This window comes from Coregonus clupeaformis, chromosome 29, assembly GCF_020615455.1.
Source record: "Coregonus clupeaformis isolate EN_2021a chromosome 29, ASM2061545v1, whole genome shotgun sequence".
Classification (NCBI taxonomy): domain Eukaryota; kingdom Metazoa; phylum Chordata; class Actinopteri; order Salmoniformes; family Salmonidae; genus Coregonus; species Coregonus clupeaformis.
Genome location: NC_059220.1, coordinates 42,105,833 through 42,117,305, shown reverse-complemented (window position 1 = coordinate 42,117,305; position 11,473 = coordinate 42,105,833). Strand labels below are relative to the sequence as shown.

At 42.2% G+C, this 11,473-nt stretch overlaps 1 protein-coding gene across 1 annotated transcript; it reads left to right on the top strand.

Moving 5' to 3' along the window:
* Nucleotides 1-7,047: 7,047 nt before the first annotated feature.
* Nucleotides 7,048-8,561, top strand: dio3a (iodothyronine deiodinase 3a). Its single transcript, XM_045209021.1, has one exon. It carries the CDS (start codon nt 7,224-7,226, stop codon nt 8,007-8,009), a length of 786 nt encoding a protein of 261 aa, XP_045064956.1. The 5' UTR covers nt 7,048-7,223; the 3' UTR covers nt 8,010-8,561.
* The last annotated feature ends 2,912 nt before the right edge of the window (nt 8,562-11,473 follow it).

Here is an 11,473-nt window from a genome sequence, read left to right as displayed (position 1 = left end):
ACTTGAAATGTATACCTCGCCGGTGACATATTTAGTATGCAATATGATGGTGGAATCATTAGTGTACAGTATTTTACTTATTTATTTATTATTAAAAATAAAAAACAGAAATACAGTACCAGTCAAAGGTTTGGACACAGCTACTCATTCAAGGGTTTTTCTTTATTTTTACTATTTTCTACATTGTAGAATGATAGTGAAGACATCAAAACTATGAAATAACACATATGGAATCATGTAGTAACCAAAAAAGTATTAAACATATAGAAATATATTTTATATTTTATATTCTTCAAAGTAGCCACCCTTTGCCTTGATGACAGCTTTGCACACTCTTGGCATTCTCTCAACCAGCTTCACCTAGAATGCCAAGAAACACAAGCAATGGACATTAGACCGGTGGAAATCCGTCCTTTGGTCTGATGAGTCCAAATTTGAGATTTTTGTTCCAACCGCCATGTCTTTGTGAGACGCAGAGTAGGTGAACGGATGATCTCCACATGTGTAGTTCCCACCGTGAAGCATGGAGGAGGAGGTGTGATGGTGTGGGGGTGCTTTGCTGGTGACACTGTCTGTGATTTATTTAGAATTCAAGGCACACTTAACCAGCATGGCTCCCACAGTATTCTGCAGCGATACGCCATCCCATCTGGTTTCCGCTTAGTGAGATGATCATTTGTTTTTCAATAGCACAATGACCCAACACACCTCCAGGCTGTGAAAGGGCTATTTGACCAAGAAGGAGAGGATGGAGTGCTGCACCAGATGACCTGGCCTCCACAATCACCCAACTTCAACCCAATTGAGATGGTTTGGGATGAGTAGGACCGCAGAGTGAAGGAAAAGCAGCCAACAAGTGCATTTCAGGTGAAGCTGGTTGAGAGAATGCCAAGAGTGTGCAAAGCTGTCATCAAGGAAAAGGGTGGATACTTTGAAGAATCTCAAATATAAAATATGTTTTGATTGTTTATCACTTTTTTGGTTAATACATGATTCCATATGTGTTATTTCATAGTAATGATGTCTTCACTATTATTCTACAATGTAGAAAATAGTAAAAATAAAGAAAAACCCTTGAATGAGTAGGTGTGTCTAAACTTTTGACTGGTACTGTACGTTATTTACATAAGTATTCAGACCCTTTGCTATGAGACTCGAAATTGAGCTCAGTTGCATCATGTTTCCATTGATCATCCTTGAGATGTTTCTACAACTTGATTGGAGTCCACCTGTGGTAAATTCAATTGATTGAACATGATTTGGAAAGGCACACACCTGTCTATATAAGGTCCCATAGTTGACAGTGCATGTCAGAGCAATGAGGTCGAAGGAATTGTCAGTAGAGCTCCGAGACAGGATTGTGTCGAGCCACAGATCTGGCGAAGGGTACCAAAAAATGTCTGCAGCATTGAAGGTCCCCAAGCACACAGTAGCCTCCATCATTCTTAAATGGAAAAAGTTTTGAACCACCAACACTCTTCCTAGAGCTAGCAGCCTGGTCAAACTGAGCAATCGGGGAAGAAGGGCCTTGGTCAGGGAGGTGACCAAGAACCTGATGGTCACTCTGACAGAGTTCCAGAGTTCCTCTGTGGAGATGGGAGAACCTTCCAGAAGGACAACCATCTCTGCAGCACTCCACCAATCAATGGCCAGGCGGAAGCCACTCCTCAGTAAAAGGCACATGACAGCCCGCTAGGAGTTTGCCAAAAGGCACCTAATGGACTCTCAGACCATGAGAAAGAAGATTCTCTGGTCTGATGAAACCAAGATTGAACTCTTTTGGACTGAATACCAAACTGGCACCATCCCTACGGTGAAGCATGGTGGTGGCAGCATCATGCTGTGGGGATGTTTTTCAGTTGTAGGGACTGGGAGACTAGTAAGGATTGAGGGAAAGATGAACGGAGCAAAGTACAGAGAGATCCTTGATGGAAACCTGCTTCAGACTGCTCAGGACCTCAGACTGGGGCGAAGGTTCACCTTCCAACAGGACAATGACCCTAAGCACACAGCCAAGACAACGCAGGAGTGGCTTCTGGACAAGTCTCTGAATGTCCTTGAGTGGCCCAGCCAGAGCCCGGACTTGAACCAGATCTAACATATCTGTGGAGACCTGAAAATAGCTGTGCAGCAACGATCCAACCTGATAGAGCTTGAGAGGATCTCAGAGAAGAATGGGAGAAACTCCACAAATACAGGTGTGCCAAGCTTGTAGCGTCATAACCAAGAAGACTTGAGGCTGCTGCCAACAATGCTTCAACAAAGTACTGAGTAAAGGGTCTGAATACTTATGTAAATGTAATATTTCCGTTTTTTATTTTTCATAAATGTGCAAACATTTCTAAAAACCTGTTTTTGCCTCGTCAATATGGGATATTGTGTGTAGATTAATGAGGGGGAAAAAACAATTTAATCAATTTTAGAATAAGGCTGTAACGTTTCATCAGAAGAGAATCTTGTTTCTCATGGTCTGAGAGTCCTTTAGGTGTTTTTGGCAAACGCCAAGGGGGCTGTTATGTGCCTTTTACTGAGGAGTGGCTTCTATCTGGCCACTCTACCATAAATACCTGATTGGTGGAGTGCTGCAGAGATGGTTGACCTTATGGAAGGTTCTCACATCTCCACAGAGGAACTCTGGAGGTCTGTCAGAGTGACCATCAGGTTCTTTGACACCTCACTGACCAAGTCTCTTCTCCCCCGATTGCTCAGTTTGGCCGGGCGGTCAGCTCTAGGAAGGGTCTTGGTGGTTCCAAACATTATGCTGTATTGTGTGTAGATTGATGAGGAAAATAAGGCTGTAAGGTAACAAAATGTGGAAAAAGTCAAGGGGTCTGAATACTTTCCGAATGTGCTGTTAACATCTTGATTCTATGTTTAGCGGAGAGCTTTTGTGAATAAAGTGAGGCAGAAGTGCAAAAAGGCTTCTAACGATGCACTTTGGCTGCTCTACGAGTGATCTGGATCGCTCGTAGATGTGCAAAGGTTTTAAAAAGTCATATTACTAACGAAGGCTCTGGGAAACACCTTGGCTACTAAACATACATAAGAAGGTTCTAACAATGATCTTAACGCTACGAAGGCTCTGGGAAACGAGGCCCAGTGTTTGAAACCCTAGGCCTATTGTATTGCCTATTTTTTGTTGAATTCTGGGTAGAATTGATAGAATAGCTGTTGATGACTTTGCAAATGCTCTATAGGCATACACTTAGTTTGGAGTCATTAAAACTCGTTTTTCAACCACTCCACAAGTTTCTTTTTAACAAACTATAGTTTTGGCATGTCGGTTAGGACATCTACTTTGTGCATGACACAAGTAATTTTTCCAACAATTGTTTACAGGCAGATTATTTCACTTATAATTCACTGTATCACAATTCCAGTGGGTCAGAAGTGTACATACACTAAGTTGACTGTGCCTTTAAACATCTTGGAAAATTCCAGAAAATGATGTAATGGCTTTAGAAGCTTCTGATAGACTAATTGACATAATTTGAGTCAATTGGAGGTGTACCTGTGGATGTATTTCAAGGCCTACCTTCAAACTCAGTGCCTCTTTGCTTGACATTATGGGAAAATCAAAAGAAATCAGCCAAGACCTCAGAAAAATAATTGTAGACCTCCACACATCTGGTTCATCCTTGGGAGCAATTTCCAAACGCCTGAAGGTACCACTTCATCTGTACAAACAATAGTACGCAAGTATAAACACCATGGGACCACGCAGCCGTCATACTGCTCATGAAGGAGACGCATTCTGTCTCCTAGAGATTAACGTACTTTGGTGCGAAAAGTGCAAATCAATCACAGAACAACAGCAAAGGACCTTGTGAAGATGCTGGAGGAAACAGGTACAAAAGTATCTATATCCACAGTAAAACGAGTCCTATATCGACATAACCTGAAAGGCCACTCAGCAAGGAAGAAGCCACTGCTCCAAAACCGCCATAAAAAGCCAGACTACGGTTTGCAACTGCACATGGGGACAAAGATTGTACTTTTTGGAGAAATGTCCTCTGGTCTGATGAAACAAAAATAGAACTGTTTGGCCATAATGACCATCGTTATATTTGGAGGAGAAAGGGGGTTGCTCGCAAGCCGAAGAACACCATCCCAACCGTGAAGCACAGGGGTGGCAGCATCATGCTGTGGGGGGTGCTTTGCTGCTGGAGGGACTGGTGCACTTCACAAAATAGATGGCATCATGAGGAGGAAAAGTATGTGGATATAATGAAGCAACATCTCAAGACATCAGTCAGGAAGTTAAAGCTTGGTAGCAAATGGGTCTTCCAAATGTACAATGACCCCAAGCATACTTCCAAAGTTGTGGCAAAATGGCTTAAGGACAACAAAGTCAAGGTATTGGAGTGGCCATCACAAAGCACTGACCTCAATCCTATAGAACATTTGTGGGCAGAACTGAAAAGGCGTGTGCGAGCAAGGAGGCCTACAAACCTGACTCAGTTACACCAGCTCTGTCAGGAGGAATGGGCCAAAATTCACCCAACTTATTGTGGGAAGCTTGTGGAAGGCTAACCGAAATGTTTGACCCAAGTTAAACAATTTAAAGGCAATGCTACCAAATACTAATTGAGTGTATGTAAACTTCTGACCCACTGGGAATGTGATGAAAGAAATAAAAGCTGAAATAAATCATTCTCTCTGCTATTATTCTGACATTTCACATTCTATAAAATAAAGTGGTGATCCTGACCTAGGACAGGACATTTTTACTAAGTTTAAATGTCAGGAATTGTGAAAAACAGAGTTTAAATGTATTTGGTTAAGGTGTATGTAAACTTCAGACTTCAACTGTATTTATGAGTGATAAAGTGTGGTCACATTTCATTTGCTTTAAACCTACCCTTTTGAATAACGTTGATAGCAACAGTGAATCTATTTAGTTTTTAAGTGGAGCTTTCAAAAATATTTTTCATTATGGCACATTGGTAATAGTCAGTGACAAATATTATACCTAAGCTGGGCTGGGCTTTGTTAAAACCCTTGATGGGAGACCAAAGGCTGTATCAATTCTCCAGTAGAAGGTGCTGCCCAGCCTATTGTTTTTTTTTCTGATAGTGGATATAATGTTGAAGATCTGACATTGTTTTAAAAGTACTAATTCAACATATTTATACAAGGTTAGTCTATGTTGAAATTTGGTTACCATGGTGATGTCACGGTTTCGGCCGAGGCTGCTCCTCCTCCTGGTTCGGGCAGGCTTCGGCGGTCGTCGTCCCCGGAGTACTAGCTGCCACCGATCTATGTTTCATGTTCGTTTGGTTTTGTCTGGATGTTGTACACCTGTGTCTTGTTAGTCCTCGTTAGTGTCCTATTTAGTTCTCGTTGTGTGTGCTTGTCGTTGTGTGTGATTGCGCTTCTGTTTCGTGTTTGGAGCTACATTTTTCCCTCCAGTGTTTTGGAGAGGTTATTTTGCACATGTTTGTGCGCCGTTTGTTTTGTCGCCTGTGTGCGCCGTGTATTCGCCTTCGGGCTTATTGTGCTTCTGTCTTTTATATATATTGCACTAAAGCCTTTGGACTGAGCCTCTGCGTCCTGCGCATGATTCATACACCACACCCACCTACAGCACGCCTTGACAGGTGACATAATCCTGTGGTTGAAATTTCACTCTCAAAACAACAGTTAAAGTTTAACTTTTTTCAAATCCAATTCAATATCCATTGTATTGAGAGACTGCTGTGACTTACCCAAAATGCAGCAACCTTCACAAAGTATGATTTACATATGATTTGCGAAGCTTGGCTTTGCAGAGAATTCGGTGGTACAGCGCCAAAACGTGCTATTTATTGTTATGGAGCGCATGCCAAAATGGTCCTTAAAACGATTGTAAAGTTTAACCTGGCTGTTTGCACTACTTCAAACATTTGCACAATAGACTTACTGCATATTATTTGTAAGCCTATTGTAAGTTAGTGTGACAGTGTCAGTTAGTGCCTTGTGCGTAATTACGCACGTAGGCCTACAAGAGTTTGGGAATCGTTTTTCTATTAGGATTTTCAGAAGCTTGTATCACCGTTTTTAACTCCAGAGGTCATTCCATTATTGCACATGCTATAGCACTTGCACACTCCAAAACGAAATGTTATCAAATTATACATCTTGTTGATAATATAAACTATTGATAGGCCTGTGTGTTATTGAAAGTTTAAAATAAAGTTCCTTTGTTCAGGCTATCATTAAATATCGTCAAGTGCCATTTATTTTAATTAAAGAATTTGACCTCTCTCTTCAAGTTCAAGATTAAACTTTATTTGTCCCAGAGGGCAATTGGTTGTGCAGAAGGTGAGCACATGAGCCAGAAAAATCACATGGATCACATGATGCTGAATGCAATGGGCTAGTACATCAATTAATGGGTTGACAGCTATCAATACAGATATATACAATAAAGATTGACATTAGCAGCAACACAATGCTTGATAATGAAATGTATAAGCTGACTAAATAAAAGCAATACATTCAATCACGAGCGCCATGTAGGGATTTCACATTGTGCAAAGCTGAAAGCCCCACCAATATCCACCTGTCGCTGGGTATCGGAAGAAAAGGGTCTGTGATGTTTTGGAAAATGTGCATACCCCGTTTGGTGTATTGGTCGAGAAAGACAGACATATGCTACTTATGAGGAGGAGGTGGGGACGAGGAGGAGGCAGTCACCAGCAAAACCACCTATTTACAATCAATGAAATGTATTTATAAAGGCCGTTTTACATCAGCAGATGTCACAAAGTGCTATACAGAAACCCAGCCCAAAACCCCAAACCGCAAGCAATGCAGATGTATATGCATGGTGGCTAGGAAAAACTCCCTACAACCACAGTCACCTCTCTCGCTCTCTCGTAGCCTACACACGTATCTCGCGCTCTCCCTCTCCCTACACACGTATCTCGCGCTCTCCCTCTCCCTACACACGTATCTCGCGCTCTCCCTCTCCCTACACACGTATCTCGCGCTCTCCCTCTCCCATCAGTAGCCTAAATCAATAGAGGGTAATCCCCGCCATGTGAGGAGTCGGCTACGGTTTGGAGGCGGGGTGTTTTTCATTAAAATCCACTGTCGGTGCTATAAAAAGGGAAGTTACAAGCCGAGTGCAACTTAAACATAGGATCGTAGCGCAAAAGGGACTGACGTTTTAGACGTCTGACTGAGGTTTTATACACTATAGCCTAAATATATTAGGCGTTCTGCTATTATTAGTCGGCATGAATACAGTCAAATATCTGAAAAATGCGATTGTCTGTCTTATTTTACTTCCTCGCTTTCTCGTGGCAGCGATAATTATGTGGTTTCTCGATTTTCTGTTCGTAAGGAAGAGGGTCTTCTTCAAAATGAAGGAACAAGAAGGAAATATTGTCGACCCACCATTATGTATTTCAGATTCGAATCGAATGTTCAGCTGGGAGTCACTCAAAGCCGTTTGGCATGGCCACAAACTGGACTTTTTAAAATCGGCGCACCTTGGATATGTAGCGCCGAACACTGAAGTTGTGGAGCTTCGCGATCAGAAACGCAGCCGGATTCTTAACTATGCCAAAGACAAGAGACCGCTCATTTTAAACTTTGGCAGTTGCACCTGACCACCGTTCATGACACGCTTGAATGCGTTCCAGCGTGTCATGGAGCAATACGCGGATATCGCAGACTCTGTCGTTGTATATATAGAGGAGGCGCACCCGTCGGACGGATGGATGAGCTCTGACGCTCCCTACCAAATTCCCAAACACCGCTGTCTCGAGGACAGACTCAGTGCAGCTCAAATAATGAACCGTGAGGTCCCTGGGTGCATTGTTGTCGCAGACAGCATGGATAACTTGTCCAACGCCGCATATGGAGCGTATTTCGATAGACTTTACATACTTCAAGACGGAAAGATTGTCTACCAAGGAGGTAGAGGGCCGGAGGGATACCGCATCTCTGAGCTGAGGGACTGGCTTGAACAACATAGACAAAGTGTTGGAAATTCAAGAAATGTCATTATTCATGTGTAGAGTTAGGGTTTGTATGCAATTTTAGACGTCAGCATTAAAGAAGTTATGTCTCACAGAGCTGCATTTCATACCGTGCAACCTTTCAAGAGTTGCGGCTCCAATAAAGCGTCACACAGGGACACAAGCATTTTCACTTGTTGTTTACTAGTGTTGTTTACTAGTGATGTAGGCTGTCTAGGCCTATCCCAATGGTTGCAGAATAGCCCATTTTAGTTATAGTTATTATTTTGACACTGGACAACTGAGCATTTTATGTAATCTAGATGATCACCTGTAAGGTTTAAGTTGTGAAGGTCTATTTGTGAATACAAGTTATTCTGTGTTCCAATATTTGTCATGTTCTCTTTATCCATATAGTGTGAATGTTTGTGTGGAGAGTGTTTGAGGAAAGCGTTTTGCCATGACCAAGTTTTTGCCAGTATTGTTGTGAAGTTCGGTTTTTAAAAGGTTCCGCACCAGAAAACCGATACTGATGTTTTAATGCTGAAAATGATGGTTGTGTGAAATATATTTGTACTTATTTTTTTATTTTGTAAATATGGTAAACTTTTTACGGAGATACTTTTTTAATAAAATGTCTTATTCTATACTCATCTGGAAAATAACATTATTTAAAACATTTCGCTCATTGCTGAAGGTGAATTCATTTAGGATGATGTGTATCGTATTCATTTAGGATGATTGATCTGCGTGGAAGTCATTTTGTAACCTAAAGTCACATTTAAAATCATGGTAAGGTAATTACGGAGTAAATAGCCTAGACTCGCGCAACAGACTCCCTCCTTAAACTCAGAAGCTGTGGGCAATAGCCTGCGGAAACGCAGTTACTACTGGGTAAACCACTAATTGCTTCCATAAAATACAGTAACCTGTGCCTGTTGAAAAAGAGACGTGTTTTTTAATCAAATTCACAGTCAGAAACTCAAACTATTAGCATCACTGGAAATGTGAATTACTCTTCAATATATAGGCCTATATATCAATATGTCCAATAATTTACCATTTTGTACAGGAAATGTCCAAACAAAAAACATTCTTAAGAAATCTAAAAGTCTGGATATTGGGCTAAATCTAATTTGATATACATTATCTGCTAACTGAATTTTCAAACGGAGTATTTCCAATTGCAAAGCAGTTATTTTTAAGTCTCTCCTTAAATCTTTGAGCATCCCCCAGTACCACCAATAGTACAGTTTCAATTTCTTTACCGAAACTTCGGTAACACTTTACTTGAGAACCAGCGTCATAACACGTTATGACAGGGTCATAACCATGCCACAATATGTCATAACAGCTGAGATAACTTGTCATGACACATATTTAGACCAGTTTTGACATACAGTATATTGCGTTATTTTGTGACTGGTTATGACACCTACATAAAACTGTAAAAACCTACCACAGGTAGTTATTTTATGGCTGGTTATGACACCTACATATGAATGTCAAAACCCACAAAACCTACCACACAAGGCAAAATATTCCATTACACCATAGCCTAAGTGTCAACAATATGTTTATGATATAAAAAACATTGACCATGTTAAATTATCATTGTAATTGCGCACACATTGCTGTCTGACATGCACCTACCCTAATGCTCTGTTGCTGATGACTGGGATGAATGCAGGAGGAGATTTCAGGAGCAGGACAAGACACTCTCTTTGTGACTGATGACTGATATAAGGCCATGTATGTGATAGGCCTATCTGGCTTATATGATTATGATGGTCATAATGCTTCTTGACAGTGTCATAAAGTGTATTTTCTACAAGTTATTTAAAATATGATGAACAAAACATGACTATAAACAATTCATTACAACAAAAACAAAGGATTTAAGAGAAACTTTCAAACGAAAAAACTTCTAGGAAGGGAAAAAACAAAATTGAATAAATGTGGGTTTTGACACTCTTATGTAGGTGTCCAACAGCGATTTTAGCATGTTAAACTTGGTGGTGCAAAAAAAAAAATATCTGGGATGCATGCCAGCAAAGCCACTACCCAACACAACACTAAACAATACATGAATTGCACTATAACGGTGACAAATGATGCCCACAAACTGTTAGGGCCTACATAAAGCTGTCCCAACAGCAGTCCCAACACCTTACCACTGCTACACCTGGCTATCAGCGGAGCCTTGTCTGGCAGCGAAACAGTTCATTCACTGCCTTTTAAAAAAACATAGCTGATATGGCTGAATTGCTTAAACAAATGTGGTTTCTACTGATGTACAAATAATGGTATAAGGGGACGACAAGCGGATAAGAGGCAATCCATTATTTCGATTAAGACAATGAGCGAGCCAGGACGGACGTAGTCAACATAATATTTGTTAAGCACTTTTAAAATGTACAGCGACAGAATTCAGAACATGGGCCATTCTTACAGTGTTCTCCCTGTACACCAAGTCAGAACCGTAGGATAAAGAAAGGGGGCATATAAGCAGACAATGAAAGCTCTTACAATATTCGATGATTACATTTCTCAAAAACAGGTGATAGGCTACATCTCCTGGAAAGAGGAGACAGAGGGCTGTGTGACAGAGGTTTAATCCTTGATTTATGAAACGTGGGATGTATACGGAGGGTGCGGGGCAACAGAAGATGAACAGCAGAGGGGCTAAAGATCTTTGAAAAGGGCTGATAAAATGGGGGGGAAGTTTGCGGGACTCTACCCGGATGGGCCCTGTTGTTCACCCGGTTCAACTTCACCATCTCCTACCGCCCGGGGTCTAAGAATGTTAAGCCGGATGCGCTTTCACGCCAGACGAAAGCGGGGAGCCGGGTCCGGTGGTGGTCCGCCTGTCGACGATACCTGGAAGTGGTCTTGAGAACAGTGGACCAAGCTCTCTTCCAGGTACGCCGACAGCGGCGGACGAATATCTGGGCAGAGGATATGTTGACCTCTTCTTCTTGCTCCGGCAAGAGCGGGGGCTGATAACCCACGGAGCACTCGAAGGGCGAGAGCCCAGTGGCCGAGCAGGGAAGGGTGTTTCGGGCGTACTCCACCCACACGAGTTGCTGGCACCAGGTGGTGGGATTGGCTGAGACAAGGCACCAAAGAGTCGTCTCCAGGTCTTGATTGGCACGCTCCGACTGGCCGTTGGAGTGGGGATGAAACCCGGAGGACAGACTGGCCGATGACCCAATGAGTGTGCAGAACGCCTTCCAGAACCGGGACGAGAACTGAGGACCACTGTCGGAAACCATGTCCACTGGAAGGACATGGTTCTGGAAGACGTGCTGCACCATGAGCTGGGCCATCTCCTTGGCAGAAGGTAGCTTGGGGAGGGGAATGAAATGGGCGGCTTTGGAATACCTGTCCACCACCGTGAGGATAGTGGTGTTTCCATCAGACGGAAGGAGACCAGTGATGAAGTCCAGGGATATACAGTGAGGGAAAAAAGTATTTGATCCCCTGCTGATTTTGTACGTTTGCCCACTGACAAATAAATGATC